Source organism: Aythya fuligula, chromosome 4, assembly GCF_009819795.1.
Source record: "Aythya fuligula isolate bAytFul2 chromosome 4, bAytFul2.pri, whole genome shotgun sequence".
Taxonomy (NCBI): Eukaryota; Metazoa; Chordata; class Aves; order Anseriformes; family Anatidae; genus Aythya; species Aythya fuligula.
Genome location: NC_045562.1, coordinates 47,066,385 through 47,091,755, shown reverse-complemented (window position 1 = coordinate 47,091,755; position 25,371 = coordinate 47,066,385). Strand labels below are relative to the sequence as shown.

At 42.0% G+C, this 25,371-nt stretch overlaps 1 protein-coding gene across 1 annotated transcript; it reads right to left on the bottom strand.

Moving 5' to 3' along the window:
• Window positions 1–38: 38 nt before the first annotated feature.
• Window positions 39–25,108, bottom strand: RASSF6 (Ras association domain family member 6). Its single transcript, XM_032187101.1, has 11 exons — window positions 25,009–25,108; window positions 14,060–14,149; window positions 8,142–8,220; window positions 6,772–6,923; window positions 4,703–4,794; window positions 4,097–4,281; window positions 3,635–3,736; window positions 2,718–2,769; window positions 1,546–1,664; window positions 1,361–1,458; window positions 39–487 (listed from the first exon to the last, which is right to left on the bottom strand). The coding sequence occupies exons 2-11, from the start codon at window positions 14,128–14,130 to the stop codon at window positions 412–414; spliced, it is 1,026 nt and encodes a 341-aa protein (XP_032042992.1). The 5' UTR covers window positions 14,131–14,149; window positions 25,009–25,108; the 3' UTR covers window positions 39–411.
• Between the last annotated feature and the right edge of the window lie 263 nt (window positions 25,109–25,371).

Here is a 25,371-nt window from a genome sequence, read left to right as displayed (position 1 = left end):
AAAGCCGCTTTAATTTTTCACTATTTTCATTTTTTTCATTTTTTGTTATGATTAGCAGATTAGTTACTGCAACACTTTGCATGTATACTAGCCTCTCAGCAATGGTTTGGAAATTACTAGGTGGTAAATAAAGCCTTGTGCTTTCCAGGATGGGATTTTTTCCCTATCTGAAGTTTCAAGTTAGATTCAGCATTTGCCTTTTGGACGATTTAGTGCATCTTCTTAGGTGGTTCCCAACTTGTATTCCAGAGCCATACTGGAGCATATGCAGTTTCAGTTGCATGATTGTCAAAAGAAACACTTTGCACATCCGTGTGCTCTATGTCTTCTTCAGTCACGGCACATTCAAGAAAGCACACAGACTTTCCTTCGCCAACAGCAGTGGGTGGTATTCGCAATACGCCACGTGCATCAAACAGTAGTCTCTGTTTTTTTAACAGTTCGATTTTGAAGGTGCTGTCTTATCAATTGCTTCTCTTTAAGGTATCTGGGGGAGAGAGGGAGAGAGAATGCATTTACTGACAGAATGCATCAAAAATTAAACCCCAATTTTAACATGCCAGTTGAACAGGTGAAAAAGTTGGAATGAAAGCATTTCTGATAGAAAATGGCAATTGCTATCTATTTTTTTCTTTTCATTCCCTGGCGATTTTGATTCAAAATGATTTGATGGTCATTTGGTAACAGATCCACAGCTGGTAGACTCGCATTGCTTTTGACCTCTGGTCTCATATGTTTAGGAATACTGGTATATTTCCAACCCATACCCATTGTGAATTTTGAGCTACCTTCAGAAGAACTCATACAATTTTTTGGAAATTAGGTTCTAGACAGACATTAAGAGTTTCACACCTATCTGAAGTGAATGCTGTACCACTTAAAGAGTACCACATTATTTGCTGCATTGATACATTCTAGAGAACTACACAGCAGCAAGCAGAAACTGAAGAAGTAGTCTAAGGCTCAGAAGACAGAATCACAGAATCATCTAGGTTGGAAGTGACCTCCAAGATCACTTAGCCCAACCTCTGACCTAACACTAACAAGTCCTCCACCAAACCACGTCACTAAGACATTTCACAAAATACAACAAAGCTACCCTGGGGCTCCTAATTTTCCGGAAAGCTCCCACCTTCTACATATAGTCTGGTATACGCTCTAGAAACTTCAACAGCAACAGCTCATTTAGGGATGCAGGATACAGAAATGATTACAATTCTCACAAAGTTTTGTGTAAGCAGTCAGAGCACAGCGTTCTGACTGCACGCTGCTACATAAATGCATTTGTCTATTGAGCCAACCCATGATTGTAAATATTCTCCTGGACTTAAAGTGACCCTCTAATTTTACTTCTGTTTACCTTGCAATAGTTTGTTGAATCTCTTGTTGTTCTTCTTCATTTATTCTGTGCAGGATTGATTCCAAAAATGGAAGATGAAATTGAATATACTGAGCAACCTATCAAGAAGATGACAAGAAATGCACATTAGTGAGTACACTACTGGAGAAAAACATTGTGAACTGTTGGAATGGTGATATACGTACATCGCCGCTGACCTCTTCCACACGCCTGTCCATGAGAAAAAACTTGGCAATCTTCTCTGAGGGCCCCTGCAGAAGTCTGTGCACTAAGGGAATGTCTCCACTCCTCAACTGCTTCTTCTCTGGGATTTAAAAGTAATGCGATGATGTACAGAACATACAACAGTGCTTCTAAAACCTCATGCAATCAGACGTCTTCTTTCTTGGCAAAGATCCTATCCTTGTCTGATGTGCAATTACTACAGATAGAGCGAGTCTCTAACATATTTTCAAGAGGATGTGGTAACTAAATTTGAGCTATGCATTTTGAAAGATGTTGGCACATACAACACTAAGGAGTTGCAACTTACGTAGCCAAGTACACATTTAAGAGACTGGCTCCAGGCCAGAGAGCTTGTCAATGACTAACACATAAAATCTACTTCATAATTTTCAAATATCCTTTCAAATTTCTATTTTGACATTTAAGGCACATGCTCCTCAGTTGTCTCTCCCATTCTTTTAGGTATTGCTTTTAAGAAAAAAAAAAAAAAAACAAAACATGTTTTTCATTAAGTAATAGAGTTGGACTACATTGTATAAGCGTATATTTTCCAATAAATTTTGCATACTTTCAGTTAGGCATTTGGGGGAACCAAGACTATGTTTAAAATTGTGAAGTCCAAATGAATTATGTTTAGCCAGTCTGATTTTCATCGGATTAACATTTCAAAGACAGTCTGGGTATCTCCTAGCACTCTCTAAAAGCCTTGTACCACTTTTTCAATTAAAATATCCCCTAACACCGCCAGCTGGAGCCCGGCATCACAAGACTGCCATGCAGCCATACAGAACAGAAGTTACAGCAGAAGAGCATTCTAAACAGCCTTTAATTACAGGATAGTAATAGTAATATTACATTAAATTAAATAGTAATTACATTACTATTTAGCTGAAGGAGTTGTACTTGCAGTACTCTGAAAGCACTCAGGACACAATTATTCAGGTTTTCCTCTCCATCAGAGAAGCGCACATATCTAAGGGGTCCCAAGAAAAGCCAAAATGCCACACTGCCTAGGCACTCTGAGCAAGGGCAGTTGCCTGTGATGGATCTTGTTGCTCCAAGATCAGCAGCCCCCACACATACGCAGAGGATAATTACAGATGAAATGATCACACAATGATGCCTGGCTTACCTCCGGATGCATGGATAATATAAAGTGCAAATTCATGCGGACTGTTTTCTATCTGTAAACACAAAACCAAAGGCTATTCAGATTGACCAATGTATCCCCTGAGCACTGCATCATCAGCAGATATAGCCTGCTTCTCAACTCAAATGTTTAAATCAAAGCCTGTAATTAGGATACTGTCTATGGATGAGTTAAAAGATACTGGATTTGGGTAAGATCTAAAGCTAGGCTGCATTTTCTTTGTCCCTGTACCCCCGCTACCTTATCCTTACTAACACTACTACATTGCCCAAAGCAGCAACATAGCATCTTAGAAAACAAAAGATCTTTCCAGAGCATCTGTAACGTTTTAGTTTTTACAAATCACAAGGAAAATAATAAATAAATAAAAAGGACAAACTGGCCTTGAGTACTATTTTAACTGTGGCATTTTGGAGCTTTGTATGTGCCTGTGTCCAAGATAATGTGTATTCCAGGCACTCGGGTTAGATGAAAGCTCTCTTTTCTTCTAAGAAAAATCTAATTACTAGGGCCTGTCACTAGAGGGAAGCACAGCTACGTCCATTAAACGTCCTTTGTGCTGGGTAACGCTGAAGGTGCTGCAGCATTTTCCCCTTCTTTCCAAGAAGGTATAAAGAAGCCATTCCCCGGTTCTTTCTTCACTGCAAGCTGTACACCTGATATGCCTTTTCTAGACGAAGAGCCACGAAGCATTTGGAAAGTAACAGCAACTTTCTCCTTAAAAACTGTCTTTTGTTGTGCTTTGTGTTGCAAAATGTGCTTTTTCTAAGCTGTTTCGTACTCTGTACTTCCAGTTATTTCCTGCCTGTCACACAGTGCTGGTGGGACACCACTCAAGTGAGTTAAGTTAATATTTCTAGAACACAGCTGTAGTGGCTTCTACAAGCACGCAGAGTTACCTTGAACTTTCGAAGCAATTGTTCTATTACTTCTCTTGTTCTCATATAGCTGTTAATTCGTATTTTGGTTTCTGATCCAAAAGCTGGAGTAAAAACTGATGTCTAGGAAACAAAACCAACAGCAAAGGGCATGAATTTGAGGACTCCTGTACTTAGTGGCTGGGATTCCAGAAGATCTAACACAGCACAGCTCTGGGATAAAGCAAGCTGGCAGGTATGTTGCCATAGTTAGTGTACAGCAAAGGGCACACGGTATCCCCAGGAGAAGGGAAGGCCTCCCCATGGGAAGGAAGGACCACTGTGACCCTCCAAAGCCCAAGGCCTGGCCACACACAGGGGACTAAGGGGGGAGCACCTCTCTTGTCTGAGGGAGTGCAGGAGAGGTCCAGAAGCTCACTGGAGGCTTTATTCTGCTCCAGTGCCCAACTTCAGGGGAAGAAGGACCAGCATCTATATCTGTACCTCATAGTTGTAGAAGTGGCCGTTAATAGAAAACCTGTGCGTTTCCACTTCTGTTCTTGCTATCATGGGGAACTTGGTCCTCTTCCTTACAGCTGCACCATCGCTGACCGCCCTGGGCAGGGTAGCACAGTCATGTTCCTGCTCGCTCTTGGACTTCAGAGTGCTGCTTTCATAACATGAATAACCTGGACAAAATGAAACAAATGAAACCGCATCAGCATATTGTACAGCTGCACCACCCTCCTTGCCAACACCAACACAGGAAGAAGGTTAGTGGTGGAGGAATTTATTTTATTTTATATTTTTGTGGAGGAGTTGGGCATGGGCACATGACAAAAAGCCAGCGGACACAGGCAAGAGTTTGCTATTTTGCTTACTTCTTGAGATTTTTTTCTTTTGTAAAAGACAACCTGTAAGCACCAGTCATTTAAAAATTTATCTGTACAACCATGCTTTCACTAGGCAATCATGTCACTATTTCACTAGCACGTAGTAGATGGAGATAACAGAGACGGAGAAGCATTTCCCTTTGCTAAGAGGGGAGACCTAGTATATCAAATTATTATTGCAAAATTTCTTAGTGAACATCAGAGCACAGACACTAACTTTTCTCAGGGTTCAGCTTTTCTTCATTAGATTTCAATGTCTCCCCGCTAATATGATGTAGATCATCAAATTCTCCCCAGCGTGTCATTCCGCTGAAACATAAAACATATATTTACAGTTAATTATTCCTCATTAACTCAGTGAATTCAATTTATCTAGTAGCCTGGCTTCATGTAATACATTCCTATCCCCGTTCAAAACCTAACAGAACACAACTGCAGTCTTCAATGTGGAATACAGAGCAAGTAATTTTAGTTCACGTCCTAATAAATTACTGCTCGTAAAATGTGGCATGACAAGGGATCCCAAACGTAACAAAACCCCATTTAGAGCCTGTTGAATGTTGAGCATGATGTCCTTTAAATCAGGTGAAGAATTACTGCAAATAAAGCACAGCAATGCCATGGATTGATCACAGGTAGGAAAACACACGGGCATACAGAAAAACGCTGTCATTCAGTCACAGGCCATGTAATTTCTGTTACACAGACAGGGACAGGAAAGATTATAGTAGCATACACCGCCCTCTTGAGATTTCCAAACCATTTGTGTAGGAGGAGCAGGGAATTCAACCCAGCTCCTGAGATGAATACCTATTTTAAAGTCAACTTTATGCATAACATTAATTGCATAATTCATTGAATAAAGTCTCTAGCCAGTTACTGCTCTGACCAAGAATAAACCAATTTGTAGGAAAAAAGTAAAAAAAAAAAAAAAAAGACAGAAATGATTTCCTATATACAGTCACAACAATATTCGTCTAACTCCAATGAGCACGCCAAACAACTATTTCAGCTTTGTTCCATGTGTTTAGAAAGTTCATTTAAGATCAAACAGTCAAGCTGTTCTGCATACCTTAAAGCATGTCAGGGCAGTTTCATATCTGTGTGATCATGAATTAATATTTACCTTCAGATTCACATCTGCTACCAGTCGTATATTTTTGAAGGAATAAAAGGCAAAGAGAAATTGAACTGCCAGACTGGACCATATCATACAGGCCACATGCACTGACCATCAGCAGACCTACTGAAGGTCAGCCAAGAGAACCAGATCTGCCTCAGACTCAAGTTCTTTGCTGGTTACTCCTTGTGGGGTTACCCATTAATTTCAACAGGAAGAGGTAGGGAAAAGACTGCCCCTGGTTTTATCAGGGCTACACAGCTGCAACAATGGGAGAATTAAATCCACAATTCAAACATGTATCACATGCAAACTACGATGACAAATAACTAAGAAAAGGAGCTCTTAAATACAGAATTTATCAGGGATTCAATCACGGTAAACATTGGCTCAGCCTCCATATTGCAAATTGCTCAACTTCAGTTTGTCAGATGTAATTCCAAATTCACCAACCAAGGCTCTGGAAATCATCTTAAAAACAGAAAAAAAAAAATATTCTAAGCACCTAAACCAATTATAAAGATCTGGGCAATCTAGCAGGGCTCAGATCAACACAGAATACTCTGATATAAAAATCTGATAGGCAGCTGCCTGAAGGCACAACTCGTCTGTGTATATTTCTGATGTGTTTTAACATCAGATTTTACACAGAGTAAGTATTTTGTTTCCTGAATTTAACTTAGCCATGAGAAGCAATGATGACAGACTTGAAGTATCTGGTAAGATAACCTGGGACAGATGACCACTTGGCACTAACCTACCAGCTTTTTGCTTCATGCTGTAGAATGTGTACCAACAGAAGATCTTTCAGGGGCTGCATATGTTATTGGGTGTATATATGTATATATGCATACTTTTTTTTTTTTTTTTTTAATAATTTCCGATGTACATAATTTTCCCGGTATTTGCATGGGAATTATCGGTATAGACAAGAGTAGCCTCCTCCTTGACTGTTCTTAAGCTAGAAGCCAGATGAATCTTTCTGCCCAACAGGAGCTGGTGAAAGGCCTGATCAGTTACACCTGACACTGATTATTGCTGTGCTATCAACCACCACAGCCTTTAAGGAATTTGGGATATGAAATCAGCTACAGCCATTGAAGCTACCTAAATGAGGTGTCTTGAAATGTCAGCCTGCCTCCTTCTTATGGAATTTAATACATTACCTCCTACCGGGGAGCAAACCCACATTCTCTGTTGACTTCAAGGTTACAAAAGAAGGTAGCTGCTTCTCATCATGAATTTTTAATCGGATAGGATGTCGGAGTCCCCAAAATATTGACAAGATTCCTTCAATAAATGGTACACTTCCTTCTCGCTGGGGAAAAAAAAAAAAAAAAAAAGGAAGAAAAATTAATGCTGCTCAGTAATCAATGTGGAGAAGCAAGTTCCCCTCAAAGAAACAGGAATATACTGAAATCACTGAGGCTAGCACCTGGAACAGGTGGTGGAATCGCTCTCCTTAGCGATTTCCAAAACTCAGCTAAAGCCACAGCTGACCTGGTCTTGTGTCAGCATTATTCCAAATTTGAACAGGAGGCTGGACTACACGACCCCTCCAGAGGCGCTTCCCTACCAATGTTTCCATAATTTCATGCAATTAGAAACCAAATCCTATTTGTTCTGCTTTGGATGACCAGCTCTTCTGGAACCAGGGTGATAAGAAGTCGGTAAAGGGGAAGAACAAGCAGTGGCAAGGAAGGAAGGCAAAGTTAATGAAGTCATCCTCACCAACACATGGCACTGCATCAGTCCAAAGTGTTACCAGAGCCCATTCTTGGTGACATCAAATTTGGTCACTAAGCCTTTGTCCCAGCAGAAAGAGCCGGGAAAGACAGCTGGAAACTGCCCATTTTCAGACCATTTCTGCCCAGAATTACTCTATGTCCTTTCAGTCCTGATATAGATAAAACAACAGAGACACAGCTTGTGAAGCTAAAGAACATTCAGACTGCTAAACCAGGGACTCTGGTATCAGAGACATGACTCAGGCCCCCATCAGTCCTTCAGCCATGTGGGCTCTTCTGGTCTCCACAGAAGGGGAACGCCTGGTCTGTGGTTACAAGCACGTTCTCTGTACTAAATGTTCACATTTGAGGAGAGACTGGTAGTCTGTAAAATGACCCGAGTGACGGCAGTGCTGCCATTACAGGCAGCTGGTTCAGGCTGAAGGGGCAGGGGAGGAACTGCACGCTGCAGAAAGCTTCGCAGTTCTGCTCCCTCCCTACTAACGATGTAAGACTTGAGAGGTCGACCCAAAGAATAATTTCCTGTGAATGGGACAGCAAGCAGATCGCAATTCATAATCTTAAATTCCCACTTGTCTTAACATACCTGTTCCTGCTCTCTTCTCCTCATACATTTGGCTCTATCATGGCTGCGGTGCTTTGATTCCAGTGACGTATTTCAGCTAACATATTAACATGCAACGTGTATCCCATATAGCTCAGTCCAACTGCATTAAGCATCAGCAGCCATTAGTGCTTTTCCTGCTATTACTTTATGCTCTTTGTATTATATTTGCACAAATTCTTACCTGATTAAGTGACAGTTGCAGATTTTGTTGATCAGAATAGTAAGAGTTATAGGTCTTCAGGAGAGAACTGAGCTGCTCTCTAAAATAAAAGATCTCAATTAAAAAAAATAATCATTTTAAAACATGTATATTGCTGTAAAATCCAGGGCTTAGGTATGAGAATAACACCCTGTATCTGTGTTACCCAGTGAATCTGTAAAGGTCTGTTAATAATGCACCATTTTCCACAAGTAAAATTCCATCAGAAGACTGGGTTGCCTATAAGTTACTTCTTTAGAGACCTAATACACAGAGGAAATAAGTTAGACTTAGGTGACATTAACAACACTGCTGTAGAATAACTTGTACTTTGGACTTCTGTTAGAGCTGCGAGGGGAAAGCAAACAGGAACAGCACTCCCATACACAAGAGTTGCAGATTTCATTTAGGTTACAATTTGTTTCCTCCATGACATAGTTTTCAATGTTCTTTTGTTTCTACACTTCTTCTGACTTCAAAATGCCTACAGTGTGCCTAGACAAAACACTTCAGTTTCCTTCCGCATGCAACATTACAGTTTTGTGCTAAATCTTTGCTCAGAAGAGAAAGGATGGATATGAAGAGAACATCTGCCAACAAGCAAGAATTAATAACAAGCCCATCATCTCAGATTTCAAACAGAAATCCACACTGCAATTAAAAAAAAAAAAAGGCAGCACAACCTTCTGCTGTGAAAAAAAATGCACAGAAGGCAGTGTGAGGCCCACAGGTGCTAATGAGACTTGAAGTTTAATATTAAGAGAAACCTTAGCAGAAAATGCCCATCTCCATCCTTGATAACTTCACAATGCTGCAGAAGAGGGATTCAGAAAACTTCTCAAATTTGCTTTTCAAAACAATGAAATTAGAACTGCTGAACATCAATATTTCTAGGCCTAAGCCACTGCCTGCTCCCTTTTGGGACTTGGTCTTGGAAGAAATAACTCCAGCTACTGGATTTTAAGTACGTGCTTTCTAAAGCACAGGGCAGGGGCGATGCCAGCTCTGCACTGACATCTGGTGCAAAAGCTGCTCCCACCTGTGCTAACAGCAGCCACGCAGCAGCCAACCCACATCACTCACACTGCTGCCACAGGGCCTTGAAGCAGGGAAGAAGCCATAAAAGCTACATTGCACAAACACAGCACAGGGTGCGATTGCTTGGATTACTCTGGAAAAGCACCTGCTGGTCACTGGTAAGCACCAGTGGGTCTCGAGGGCACAATGCCATGCTGCTGGGTAAAAAGTAACCACCGCACAGCAGGTGCTCATGGCAACACCCTCATCAGAGCAAATTTGCTTGAATTACAGCTCAAGGTTGAGTTTGGTTAAGGTACTCTGCTTTTCAGCACAGCTTTTGAAGGAGGATACACACCATGCAATCCAAAGGAGAACATGTGGAGTGGTAAGTGGTATGAGACAATATCACCAATAAATAAGCACCCCTCCCCACACCAATTCCAATTAAAGATTATTTAGACTATAATTCAAGGAGGTAATTTCCACCAGCATGGGTAATTAAGCATAGGAAACAATTGCATGGAAAGGTACAAATTCTGCCTCACTGACAATCTTTAAGAACTAAATGAGATCACTAACAATCAAGATAGTTTAAAGCACCGTCTTTCAGTCATAAATGAAGATACCAAGTTTATTTCCTACTAGAGTCTGGTATTTCCATGTTTCGTTTAGTATGAAATATTGCAACAGCCCAACCATCAGCAAAACAAACGGCATCTGAAAGCTCCTCTCACCGTAAAGTCCCACAGAGACTTAGAGAAATTATTCAAGACCCATGTACTGACAAAAGTGCTGTTACAACTCCGACACCAGTTTTGAGTGTAAGCAGAAATACTGCAGAACTGACTGACAGCAGTGTCACTGAAACACATCACACACTGGAACGATGCATAAGAGAAATTGCTTTTTGAGTATTGCAACAGTCAGAGTTCACCAAGAAAATCAAATAAAGGAACCTTGCAGGTGCAGGACTACACTGACAAAGACCTTATGCAAAGCATTGAACAACTGCTTGTGTGAGAAATACATTTAATGAGGGAGTTAATGATACAACCTTGGGGAATAGGAAACACTGGCACAAAGAGTTTCAGGAGAATTTTTAATGTTTGTTTTCCTGTATCGGTCACAGCACAGCCACGTCCCAGAACACACAGGGACGTTATCAATGGTGACAGCAGCGCCCTTATCAGAGATGACAAGCCTAAGAGTGATCTCTGCTAGGAGTGTGCCCAGGCTCTCAGTCATTGCAGGGCAGTTAGGAAGGGCATTTTCAGGGATCAAATGAGTATTAGTTCATAGCATCTCTATGATCTGGTTGTGACATCAATAAGTGCAATAAAAGACAGCATTGCTCAGGGTATCGCACCTAAGAATGTAAGAAATCCAAGAAATTAGTACAAGAAACTAGAAGAATTATGGTTTATACAAAGAAATACATGCAGGTAGAAACTGGTGCATGTGATTTGAAATGACAACAGCTAGACAACAAAAGCATCTTCTCCTGCGACTCCATGATACAGTCCGACTCCAAGGGCATACATCACCCTCTCCTGTGGCTTGCGACACCTGCCCTCTTCTTCCATCCTCAGCCTCTGCTGTCCACGGTCTCCGTGAGAGCTCAAAGCAGCTGCCTCGCGTCTCAATCACCTCTCACCATTTGTGTATCCAAAGCATCCGGACAAGAGTGTCTCTGAACAGCACGACGTGGAGCTCTGTCCCGGCGCATCTCCACCGGGGACACAGAGCTGTAGCACCCGCCTCTCCCTTCAGTGGATGGGGCAGTGCTCACACAGGTAAACTCCCGAAACTTACTGAAACAGAGCGCTGGTGGTGGGACCAGTGCATGCCACTGTCTGCAAGCCCAGGGGAGCATGGCCTTCCCCAGCCAGACTGCTGAATCACAGCATGGTTTGGGCTGTACGGGACCTTAAATCATCCAATTCCACCCCCCTGCCATGGGCAGGGACACCTCTCATTAGGCCAGGCTGCTGACACACCACAGAGCAAGCTGGGGGGAGCAGGGGAAATGGTTAACGTGTGTGTGTTTGGAATGGGGCAGCAAGCATGTGAATATCTTTCCTGTTACAGCTTATCTCCTGCTCGCTCCACTTAATAAGTTGAACTTGGCTGTGCCCTGCTGCTTGGTGATCCTTTTCCATCCCTGTGGGAGGGAGGGAAAAGAAAAGCGAAACAGGGCTTTTGTTCAGCAGGTCATATGAGGGCAAGGTCTGCACCACCGAACTCAGCAAGGTTAACTGCATTCCCTTCTGAGACTGGATGTAAATTATTTACTTCATTAACTTACTACAACTTCCAAAATATATTTGGAAGTGGCTTTATCAATCCTGTTGGCCCCTAAAGCAGCATTTTCAACATCTTCAAGTCACTTCAATTTTAAATCCTATAAATAAGGGTGGTGGAGGACCTTCTTTCCATTGTGTTGGAACAACTCATTCCTCATTCTGTGAGCTGTGGGGGATTATATTCAGGCCATCCCTCTGAAATGGAAAGTTGCCACACACTTCGATATGAATCAGGTGCAAGCAAAATTCTCCTCACACTGGCTAGAGGTAAGCAAGATTAAGCACATCTTGGCCTCATACACAGGCAGAATCCAGATGCAACGCAAGATGAAGGTCCAAGTATGAGATCCATATTTTTGATTGACAGATGTTGTGATAGATCTGCTGATCCTGCTTTCAAGATGCTGAAAACTTAAATCTTTTTATACTTCACAGCCTAACATCTTGGGCAATCATTTTTCTGACAGCTGTTATTTAGCAAGCTTTTTCCAAGTGGAAAGTTGTAGAAGTCAGTTCCCCAAGGACAGATGAGGGAATAGCTAAGGGCTTGAGTCTGCCTCTGAGGCCCATCTCTTAGGCCATGTCAGCTGCAAAGGCAATTAAAGTCCCAGGCGAAAAGCAGAGCGACGTGGTAAGGGTAATCTGCGGGACAGGCTCTGTTCAACCTTTAGCAGAGCGAGCTCTGAGATTTTTTCTTTCTTGCCTTCCTATTAACTTCCACAGAAGTTTGCATAAACAAATCTTCCGGGTTTCACTCTTGCATTAGTGCAACAGACGGTGACAAACCAGGCAAGCCATTAGAAAAGCCCCGAGGGAGAGATTTGACAGTAACCCACACAGACCTCTTTGTCCTTGTGTATCGAAGAGACAAGGCTATTTTCTTCTTTTAGCCCCAGAAAGAATTACCACACCTACCAGTCTGCTGGTTCCACAGTGAGTCTCAGCACAGCCCATCTTCACTAAGGACTGCCCTAACGGAGGCAGATGGCCATCCCCTCCGAGTTACACTGCCAGAAAAATCAGTGGCTCCCTTGTGTTGCAATACAGTTCCTCAGAGCATGCCTTCACGACAATAGCCAAACACAGCGATTAATGAAGCCAAAGCTAAGTAACTGGAAAAACTTCTTACTGCCAAACCCCCAAAAGGTAGCATTTACTGCAGCCTCACCAGTTTCTTCAGTAATGAAGGCAGGACACAAGGGAGCAGTAAGGTCAAGTGCCCTTGTGGTGAACCACAAGAGAAAGTATCATATGTTCACTCCAAACACTAATCCCAGACAATTCACTTGTGTCCTCCTCTCACCTGAGACCTACGCATTTACCCCTGGATATTTATAGCGGTTGTGCTCAGACACATGATGTTTTAGTCAGCCAAGCCTTGGTCTCCCTTTTGATCCGGCCATTCTGCAATCCTCAAACAGCAGGCTGGCCACATCAGCACGATTTGCATGGTACAGCTGGAAGAGGAGCTGCATGACAGCCAGTTCAAGGTGGAGAAGGACAAGAGTCTGCAAATTGCAATGGAAGGGAGTTTAAAGTTTGAGTGCACACGGAATACCTAGAAGTATGAAGACTGCTTCATCTGGAACATGTCCAAATGCTTTTGTATACCAAGCATATGAATATTAACACAGACTAATTACCTGAAACCATGGTATGACATGAAACCAGCATGTGCCAAAGCAGTAGCAGCATAAAGGGACCAAGCATTTAGGAGAAATAGGCTGCACTTACTGCCTGGCAGAGCTCTGATGACCTTCTTTAAAAAGGGAGAAATCAACAGCACTTCACATAACCCGTATAAGAGTATCAAAGTTCAGATGAAAATATTTAGTGCAGTTAGAGAAATTCTACCACAGGCCCCATCCCTGGGTGCATTTAATTAGCTGCTCCCATGCTCCCACAGTAATGTCAAGAGGGATAGAAATGATGTGAGAAAACTGCCATTTATTCCAGCTCCTGTGCTCTGGACAACAGGGGAAAAAGCCATTCCCTAACAAGGTGATGGAACCATACACCAGGAGGCTCAGGGTATATAGCAACATTAGGAAACATTCCTAACAGACAGATTTAACTGTGGAAAAGTATCCCATGAAATACAGTTCGTGTACAGTTCCAAGCCTCTTCTAAACAGTTTCAAGAACTTCTGCTCACCACAGAACAGAACTGGCAGCCTGATACATCTTTCTCCGCAAAGAAACCTTGCCATCAGGTGCTCGAAACCAAGCCCCGTGCTTCAAACTAGCAGAACTCATGCTCAGCACTGGAATCCACATTCCATTTCAATAAATTTCCAAGACATGAAGGTCGTCTTCCCTAATTTGAAATTTTATTTCAGTACCTTTGAAAGTGCTGTTCTACCTAATAAACACAATCCACAGACCAAAGGGTTTAGTGCTCTGGTTTTTGAAATCAATATAAAAGGCCACTTTGTTCTATAGACACTTCCCAGGAACCAAGCTGCAGGCATTGCTGCTGGAGCTGCTCTTCTGGATGGGCAATTAATGAATTAATGTAGAGTAACTTGAGTAGAGCAAAGTCACTACTTTATTATTATTATTTTTTATAATAATTTACCTGGTTATAAACTTCTCCTCATTGATGGCAACAGAAGGTAGATGCTGTGCTTTCATAGTCACTTTCTTCATTTATTCAGAGGAGATGAAACTAAACAAAAGGAAAAAAAAATTACAGCCACTATTGTCACTAAGAAAGACTGAATGGTAAAAACAAAAATGACACCTTAGCTTGCAAAGCAAAACAGACCCAGACTCTCAAGCAATGGGCTTAAATACACATATTTCAGCTGTTTTCTATTTATCCTTAGTATCCAAATATTTCCCACTCCTAGTAAAAAAGCTATAAGCCATTCCCACCAAGCATATCGCAGTGGTTTAAATCCCAAGTCCTACATACGCCCTGACTTCTTCCAGGAGTTTTAGGATTACCCTTAAACTCCATCACAATGATTCAGTACTTAGTAGACTGAAACCCATTTACTGCTTAGGATTCATTTGTTAATTATGGATAGAGCATTGCCCAGGGTCACCAAAAAAAAAGTGACTCAGCAAACCACCCTTAACCAGGTTAGTAGGACTAGGCAAGAGAAGAAGCGTTGCTCACTGGCAGCGTCCTGCAGCACACAAAGAAGCCAGCTGCAATATTAAAGCAAGAACAAGGCTATAATTAAAGTGATGTAGCAATACAATTTAAAGATCTCCACACAGAGATTTCAGCATATTGTGTAGGCAAAAAGCCAGGCTCATGAGACTCCAACAGTACATTCTTGAATACGCTTAATTATGGAGTCTTGGCTGCTTTCATCCACCCTCAGGTATTAGAAGAAAAGGCAGACAGAGCAAAGGAACCAAAGAGACTCAGAGACTCAAGATTGACAACTGATACTGCACTGAAAAAAAAAAAACAGCCCTAGAAGTGGCAAACAGGGAAAGGCGAATCGCATCACAAGCAGTAGAATCTCCAAGGACTGTACTGCAAGTCAATGACTCCACTTTTATTTCTCTCTTACTCGGGTGCTGCGACAGAGGAATTTGCCCAGCAGCACTTGATGTCCATTCGCACTTATTCCAGGAGACTGGCTTAAGTCTGGTGTCAGCCTGCATGGGGCAGCCCACTAAAAGCCATCTGAAAATCCGTTCATTGTCAACAGTACCAATGGCAAGTAGAATCCAGGAAATCCATTTAGAAAGGAAATTAAAGCTTAAGAAGATCACAGCTAGCTGAAAAAGGGAATAGTTTATGTAAAAATGACTCTACACCAGTGCGCTGCTTTTTTAAAGTTACATATCAAAGTTCAAAGATGCATGCCTTATGAAAAAAATGTGGACAAATTAGATGATCTGCATAAAAATACATTGTCTCGCACCTACAAAACATGTAGAAGATTTCTGTCAGAAGCCATTTCACAACCCCTAAAATCCAAGTGCACTACCGAAACGAACCTTACATGAGCAGATGGGGGTTCAAACAATGCTTGAGCAAAGGCTCATTGAAAACAGTGTGACGGACCCCATAAACCCACTGTGCTTTGGGTGATTTCACATAAAGGTGAAATCCATCTGAGTGGGCCCAAGGACTTCTGTCCAGAGATGAGTTTGTATATACAAAAAAGACTGCTGCACCTCAGACTAATAATGTTGTTTCTTGGCCTCTCAACTGAGCGCAGTAACCACTGGCCACACCTTGAAATCTGCTTTTACACGATTTACTAATACCTCTAGCTGAATCAACTGCCCATGCCAACCTCATTTCAAAATGGTTTTAAAAGATGCAGAGGAGTTTGTGTACATTGGCACCTGAATAACTGGATACAGGCTCGAGTGTCCTGCCATCGGTCAGGAAACCACTCGTGAAGAAGAGCAGGTAGCCGGGCGGCTAGTGGCCAGAGCAGTGACTCCAGCCCCACTGCTCAGAGCTGCATACTTCTCTGTAGAAATTTGACCATAAAATGATTCATAAGAAGGAAAAAGCTTATCTCTATGGACTAAGAGGAGTGATCTTTACACAAAAATTACTGCTAAGGATTACTGCTAAACTGCCTATTCTGCTCGGTAGTGCCAGGTTCTTAACTAAATTTGCCTTAGGAATCCTTGAGCATACCTTAAGTCTGCTGGTTGCCACTGAAGCACTGACACTGAAGCCAAAGTGGATTTGGTGATGGCAATGGTTGATCACCAACACCTCCCCCTTTTCCTTCCCTCACTGGCTGATAGCCCTGGACAAAACCAGGCCTTTTCCCAATGGCTGGTGCAGAAGCCCAGCAAACACTCGTTCCACCTTCCTCACTCTTCTGAGCACTGCTGCTCATCAGGATGGTCCAGCACATTTCTACCTGCACACCCTAGAGCTAACAAGCTTCCCCTCCACATGCCCTTCCCACCAGCACGTTTCGGCTGGTGCTCAGAAGTTGAATGACACGGGACCTCCAAACCAGGAGCTCACCCCTGGAGCTGGCTCCTTGGCAGCAGCAGGATTGAAGGGACAGCCCTGCCCAAAAAGCCAGGGGGCTTCTCTGGCAGCTGACTGAATTCATGCATTGCCTTCTGAGTTACACATGACACGCTCCCATCACAGAGAAGGAGTTCCCCAAGGGATCAGCATGAGTCTGCGAGCTATGTTTATTCACTTGGTGCTTTATGCAAGGTATTAGCATCATTTAAGCAAATAAATGTCATTAAAACATCCTACAGCCTTGATTTGTAACTATCCCGGAAACCTGTGGCTTGAGAGCGTGCAGTGACTTCCCCAGCACAGTTATATGGCACCGCAGCTGACAGCATATTTACACTTGCACTCCCTAAATCCACAGGGCTGTCACATTTTCTGTCACTGCCTGGTGTTTCTTTTTGTTGTTGTTGTTTTTCTTACATGTCACTTCCCTGCAGCTATTTGAGGAAGCAAACTGAAGAGATGAGGGGGATTTTTTTTTCCATTGTTCCCTTCAATATGAAATAATCAAAAAGTGCTGACTTTCCAGCTCTTCCAACAGTGTGAGACCATGGCCATCTATCCAACTGTATCTCCTGACTTGCTTCATATCAAACAGGTCTCCACGTTACGTTAAATTGGACTGGAACCACAAGATCCCTTCAGATAGGCAACACCTTGGTGTCAGACCCCAGCTGGGCCAACCTCACGGCCTAAGACTTAACTAAGGGGAAATTTCACACATGGAGGAAGCCTGAAACCTAAAATACAACTGGAAGGAAATGAAAGAAACAGAGGGAAAACAGGAGTGAGAGGTGAGGCAGATGCAAATTCAGACATCAAAGATTGCCACTATCAGAGAAATCTAGGTAAATAAGGAAAAGCAGACTACTACACAATCCCAAAGCTGTGAAAGGATCAACAGCCACATTAGGTAAACGACAAATCTAACAACTACACTAAAGGAAAATCCCATACAAGATTTGTCTCACTGGAAATGTTTCTTCCCAAGAAAAAGTCCAACTGTTACTGGAAGGGAAGATGACAAGTCTTGTTTCGTGTTATTAAATGCAGTGATTCTAAAGTCTTTTGCTTCAGGGGACAGCACGGGGACAGCTCAGGGACAGGACAGTGACTCAGTGACAAAGCAAAGGTAAGAGCAAGCATCCACGCAGATACACAAGGATAAAAGGAGGTGGCTGCAGCAGGAGGGCTGGTAGGAGAGGGCCACCCGACCCCCAGAGGTAAGCCAAGGAGGAGCAGCAAAGCAGCATTTGGATTTGTATGCAATAGCCTAGGGAAGAGGCTGGATGCTCCTGCCTGGATGTGCTTTTTGGCACATCTATATGTTAAGATGGGGACTGCAGAGCCATCAGTGTGCTATACAGCACTCCTACCACTGTTTAAAAAAAAGTAAACCCACAAAAACGTCTGCAGATTTCTATGTCTTTTGACCCTGTGCTTCCCAAAGGCATTCCAAGAATACAGGATGTCAGGACGGTGTGAGCACTCTCACTTTCTCATATAGAAACCAAAAGGCTCAGCTATCTATTTACTTAGCTATCAGCCAAACATACAAACAACGTTTTGTACGGCACATGCTTTGCTCTGCAGGCATGACGGCACATACAAATACCCAAGTCATCTTCTACACTCTGTGGTGCCTGTTACTTAGCATATTTTTGAACCATTATATCTTAAAAAAAATAAAATAAAATATGAGCTTAGGGTTTATTCATGTGCATAAGACATTCAGTATCAGCAGAATAAGGTCTTTACCTAGCCACAGCTCTAACTCTACAAGCCTTTATGCTTTTGAGTTTTTTTTTCCTTTATTTTTTTCTTCTGAAATTACATGGCTTTACCCCAAAGCAAAGGTCTAACCAAAAGAAACTTATTCCCAACACTTGCATTTTTCCCAGCTGAAAACAAGTTTTTTTAATCTTCCAGACTTTTTTACACTTCAATTAAAAAACGTACTGTTACAGCACAGAACCCTGCACTACCCCAACACACAAAACAGTGCAACCCCTCTGCTCAGGCACGCTCAGAACTGGCTTGGATTATGGAAACCCAGAGTCAGTTGTTGTTTATCGGGGAACGCGGCCCCTCAGCATTCAGGGGGAGAGATACACAGGCTCCCTCCCTTTGCACCAGCAAGGATTACACAGCAGGGCTTGCACCAAATGGATTTCAAACCTGAAGCACCCGTTACTACGAAGTTACTTGCTATTTCAGGTCCCTTAGGAAAGGTAGCTTCTACTCACTCTAAAGAGCAGACAAGGTGACTGCCGTAACCTTTACAGTCCCTCTGGCGACTGAGCGACGGGCGGCAAAGGCTCGTGCCCACGTACGCAGCGAGCAGCAGCACTGCCTGTTATCCACCTATTTTATCACAAGTGACTCATGCCTTGAGATTTCGGAACTTTTTATGAGAATTTCTGAGTGACTGCACATTTCTCCTTCCCTCCGGCACCCTAATTACCTGAAAGGAATTTGACTCGAGTTCTGGATGACTGCGAAGGACCTTGCTTTCTACTGACGCTGCAGGTTACACAGCGAGCAGAACAGCTCCAGCTTCGCGTTTCGCTTACCTGCACGCGTGAGCAGAGGAGGAGCAGAGGGGTTTCACGTACCTTGCGCTGAGCCCTGGGAGAGGCATGACAGCACGGCACCAGCTGACAGCCGCCTCTGCTACCTTGTGGAGCCCACAGAGCTGGTAATTACTATTTTGCTCAACAAACTGAGAGTGCTGGCAACCCAGGACACTCCCCACACCTCGGTGCATGTCGGGAGCATTTACCTACCCGCTTTCCTTCCTCCCAGCTGCTGACAGGAGTGCTCCCTGAGTCACGGTTACACCTACGGGGAGGCTCCGGTTAACGCTTTAATCACTAACTTTATAATGAGAGGCAACCTGCTGACTCTTAGTAATTATTTGCTGACAGAGTTCACCCTGAAACATCCTGTGCTGAAAGCACTATCATGCTTTAAACTCTTGTCATGTCAGTTTTCTAATCCATTGGATAAAGTGGTCGTTCCTTCTCTGGCTATGCTTAAGTCTCTAGTGTTTAGTGGAGTAACAAAAGCATACAATTAGGTGATGTCTAAATACATGGGTTTATAACATTATGACAAAAATTGTGTCAACATAGCTTGATCACTTAATCACACTCAGCTATAAACTCAATTTCTTGCTTAAGATACCTTACGTTATTCACTGGGCAAGAGTTGAGTCTGTAGGAGAGAAAGCACACCGTTACTCAGCTTAATTGCTAAGCAACTAATCATATAAACAGATGTTTGAGCTGTAAAATTAAAAAAAAAAAAAAAAAAAAAGAAAAAAAAAGAAAAGAACACAGACCTTTGAAATTTCCACTGTTTGCCCATCCATTTTTAGCAAGCAATTTATTCAAAGGATCAAGCCTAAACCTGAGTATCACCGGGCCGCAGAGAGAAGAGCATGACAAATACTGAACCTGAATTTGCCTTCATATCAGTCCTACTATACCATGAATAACATTGAGTTACTTCTGGCTCGTATCATCTAATGTTAGAGACAGATAGAACAGACCCATTAATATTTGATCTCTACTCATATCCTTATCCTCTGGTGTACTCCTCTCAAGGGCTAGACTCACAGCTGTATATGCAACAAAACAGACTTGGTATTTGGGATCATAGTCTATGCTGTAGAGCTTCTAGCCCTACACCTGGAAAAAAATGTTTAAATAAGGATTTTATTGGTTTGTATAATAAAGAAGTTTCTCAAAACACAAAAAGGGGTGAACATAAAGGGATTTTTGCTCAATTCACAAGAGCAAAGCAGCTCCATGTTGCAGTGAGCTTGGCACTTCACATCAAGCTCCACTTCTGGAGCTGCTCCAGCTTTTCCACAATGATTGAGCACAAACCTCTACAACTTCAACTTGTTTAAATCCAGAAGTGTGATTTTTTTTTTCCTGTCAACAGCTTCAGACCCCTGAGCACTCTCCCTGACAGTCCCAGATTAGAGCAGAAAGACAGCACAGCCTTCTTTCAAATTCCTAAAACCAGATGAAGTCAAATCAATCTGTAGCTGACAATTAGGCCACCCTGCTGACATCATGAAGCTGGCCAGTGCCAAGAGGTAACCACGTATTTTGAGAACTGAGGGGCAGGTCAGCAGCTTATAACTGAGCAATGTGAGGTTACCCCATTGGTGTTCATCCTGATAACCAATATTTAAAGTGTTTGGTGGTGGTGGTTTTTTTTGTTTGATTGTTTTTTGTTGTTGTTTTGTTTGTTTTAAATAAAAAAGATTCAAATAAATGAGCAGGGGGGTCAAAACCAGATGATCTTTAAGGTCCTTTTCAACCCCAACCATTCTATGAAATTGTTATAGATATATTAACATTTACAAGTAAGTTTTGAAATCCCTATGTAGTAATTACTTCAGTTCATGCAAAAAAATGTCTGTAATATACTAGAGCCATAAGAGAAAATATTGTAATAAAGGGCTATAGTCCTCACTTCCACTTAAAGCAGATGGCTTGATTTTCATATTGGCTTGGTGAACGTGTCTCAGGCTTGTGTCTAGTTTTTATTCTCACACTTAGTTTCTTGTACCCATGTCCCACTTCTGATCTCTTTACATGCAATTAAGTACTAGCTACTTCATGGAGAATCATCAGTGCAGACTGGGAATAAGCGTTACAAAGATCTTTAGGACTACAAAGCAACGGTTAGTTTACAGTCAGTTACAAGAAGGAGGAGATAATGTTCCTATTCCTCTCAGGAGAAATAAGTCATCACACGCAGAGCAAGCATTGTTGCTCATCCTTCTTAGTAACTGCAGTTCATGTGCCTTGGATAACTAACAATGTCATAACTTGAAAATATTATTTCAGCACTTAAATCAAAGGGTAATCATGATTTTTCTTCTGAACAGACAGGTAATATAGCAATCCTTGAGTCCTTAGTGCTGTGTTACTTTTCTGGTTCCTTGCATGATTAATGCAAATAATTTTAAGTTAGTAAATAATTGGAGGTTGGAGTTCCAGCTGTCTTATAACCTGGACTCAGATCATTAACTGTCCAATTGCTCAAACTAGAAGAGCATCTCCAACAGTGAGGAAAAATAAAAATTAAAAAAGAAAGTTTATTCTCCTGCTTTTACAGGATGCAATCAGAGTAAACAAGCTGGCCACGACAAGATCACGCAGGTATACTGGACTTCAGTGGCAGTGTTCTGAAAATGCAATAGGATATGCATGAGATCACAAGAGATCTCTCTGCTTCACAATGAAAAAGAAAGTCACCTGTATCATTTGCTAACAGCTGTTCCTGGACAGCTTCAGACCAGCATTGATCCCAGTTGGGGAAAATACTCCTTGGACCTCTTGAGCAAGACACTACAAGGCAAAGACGTAGCTTCCAATGACAAGATCAGAGTTTCACATGAATCAACAGGTATCAGTTCAAAAAAATGCTTTGCTTCACATTACAGAAATTACCATGAGGATTGCACTGATAATAGCAATAAACCAAGGAATTCAGAACAAGTGGGTTTGCCCTGCAAAGGGCCTCCTGTTCTTTAACAATATTATCTTCTGTCATCACACCCTACTGCCAACAGCAATATTCCTGTGCCAGGACATGTCTCACTGGCACAGCTGATAAGCATGGCCCAGAGCAGAAACTAGGAAACAGATGATTAGCTCAAATCACTAAATATGCAACACACACATCCACTAGAAGGCTATCTCCTGTGAGCCATAATCCCTCCTGCATACCATTAGATGACTTTTGAGGGCCAGAAGTTCTTGATCTCAAAAATAGCACAGAGAAGGAAGAGCAGACCTGCTGTTTGTGGTAGTACATGTACCAACAGCTTTCTACCCAGATAAGAAAGCAGGAATGTTTGGGGCACTAACCCTTGGGTGAGTAAAAAGCTACCTGCCTTTGCCCTCATGAGCCAGGGCAGGTCCAACTTCAGAGACTAAACCGTCTTTAGTCATGCATCATAACTTGATCCTACATCCTATGAAGTCATTCATTCGATAACACAGTCTCATAAAGCCATACACATGTTCTCATTGCTTGGAGCTAAACAATATTGTTAAGGGCTGCCACACAAAAGAGCAGCAGTCACATAGCTTCTCACTACATTACAGCCCACTGGGAGAAAAAACCCCAGCCCACTCTCACAGTGCTTCTAAACTCAATTCTTTACTCTCAAGATTTCCTGTTCTAAGCCAAAATAAACTACAGAGTTTTCTATAAAACACTACTTTCTCTGATTTATTCTTAACTATCTTTTTATTTATGAAGGTCTTCTACCTTCAAATTAAGGCCCTCACTGTCTGCCCTCCACCCCCTTAGTTCTGTAATCAAGACCTTACATACTCCCCAGCCCTTAAAACAATACCAACCCTTCCTCATGTGCCCCTTATAGGATGCTTTTATGCTCTGGTCACTCCTCCGTAACGATCATTTGAGGGTCATCTGACTATAGCACCTGACTCCCATTTCCAATATGCTAATAAGTTTTCTTTAGTTACTTCTTTGTTAAAGAAGCTGAGTCATAATGTGGACTGTCCTCTCTTTTCTGCTCGTTTTAAAAATACCCTGAGCACACACAGGTCTCTGGCAAATTTCACAGAAGAGCTCAGCAGCAATTTTTTTTTCTCTGTAAAATGCAAGATATATTTGAAAGTAAACTGCATTTCACAAGTGTCACTATTATATGCTGTACTACAGAGATATAGTGCAGCATACTACTAAAATAAGATAAATATTGCTGCTTCATAGTGATTGAAGCTGAACTATACTTATGAATCAAAAAACCTCCAAATGTTTAATTAGTTTAATGCTAGGCTGGATATGGGTGAGAGAGCATTCATGTAAACACCTTGTCATCATTTATGTAAACATTTTAGTGGTTAAAAAAAGGCGTCCAGATTTCTAGACATACTTGTCAACAGAAAATATATTTTCTGCAGGCATTCTGCATAGGGACACCAAGTGGAAGCAACATGAATGAAGACTGACATCCTTGCTACCCAGCATTGTAAGAACACACAAACTTCAAGAAAATCACAGAATCATAGAAACGGGGTTGGAAAGGACCTACAAGATCATCTAGTCCAACCGTCCTAGTATCACCAATACTACCCACTAAGCTACTAAATCATATTTTGTATCAACTTGTCCAGGCACTTGTTGAACACCATGAGGGACAGTGACTCTGCCACCTCCCTGGGCAGGCCATTCCTGTGCCTGACCACTCTTTGAGAGAAAAAGTTTTTCCTGATATCTAATCTAAATCTCCCCAGGTGCAACTTGAGGCCATTCCTCTTGTCCTATTACTAGGTATCTGGTGAGGACAAAACAAGATGGGGAAACTGACATTATAAATTAATTTTATTAAAAATGTGATATAAAGGTATTTTTTATCTCCTCCATTTACATGACTGTAATTTACTCAACTAAATTTCCTGATGGCATAAAATGATGAAACTTCATCAATACTGAAGGAAAATAACCTCCTAGTAGACACAATGTCATTAGGAGATCTAGGAGATTGAACCACAAGTCACCTAGAAAGAGATCAGCTACCCCACTGTCTTCTCAGGTCAGGTACCCTGATAAAAAGTATGAAGAACATGCTGACACTTCTTATAAGTCATTTGTTCAAGCACCTGTTCTAGAAGCAAGTCAGATTTTCTTAAAGAGCCATTACACACTACACCTTCTGTACAGATGAGGACAGAGTTTGCTGTTGCAGCAAAGCACACTGAAGCGAGTTTCAGATAGCCTAATATACATGTACATAATAACACCTTGTGCAATGGAAGAGTCCAGGCTGAAAAGGAAGAGCATGGCAAGTAGCTCTCTCACATGGAGGGAATGCACAGCAATCACAGCCCGCCTCTGAGTCTGAGCAGCCCACGCTCCTTTGCTCAGTGCTGCTGTGCAGCGCAGGCATTCTTCACATTGCGTCCTGGGGTCTCTGCACAGTTCTTCATTGTGTGCCGCTAAGCACAAGCAACTTGAATGATACACCAAGCTGCTGGGAAGCTACCATGTGAAATGTGAGACTTAAAGGCTTTCATTTTCATACTGACCATTGATTTCATAATCCCTGAAGTACACCATAAAAACTGTTTGGAGAAAGAACCAACTTTTTACCTTTTGTACCGCATTAGATATCTAAACAGACAGTAAAACAGATGAACTATAAGCATCTGTCACCTTTATTTATTATTTTACTCTTTAAAATCTTGCATGAGCACAGAGAGCACTGTGAAGGGCAGAGTGCAAAGCAAAACAGATGAGGCTGACTCTGTGAAGTTCTGCCTCATGTCTGGTGGCCTGAAGAGACCTCTGTGACTCCTTTAAGAAACTCTTCCCTCTGACACTAAGACATTCCTCACCTTTACTCACTCTTCTTGCAGAAAATCACATAGTAGACACCATAACTGCTTGTTGGAAATTCCTTCTGTTCTTCTGTCTTTGCACAATTCTGCTTTTTGATTACAATGCCAAATAACCATTCTAGCATCCTTTGCAAAGCATAAATACATTTACATACTTACTGTGTCATTTCATATTCTTCCAAGTGTTTGACCTTATGGATCATATTTTTCTTCTCGTTCAGCTATCCAGGGCTCAAACTCTTCTAAGTAGGGTCCTGGAGCACAGTGAGCGCTGTGTGCTACAGCAGGCAGTTACGTGCCAGCTCTACAGCAGAGGCGGTGGCATTTCGGTGGTGTTGGATGACACAATAGTGTTTCTAACTCTGAAGTGCTAGATCTCAGTGCACGGCTAACGTGTTTACAACCCATGCTAGGATTTCACAGGAATTAACAAGGCTAAAATTTGATCTCATTGTTGAGGATGTGTGAATATCTTTCTGGTTGATAGGTGCTTTGGAACAATAAAGCCAGGTGACAATGGAG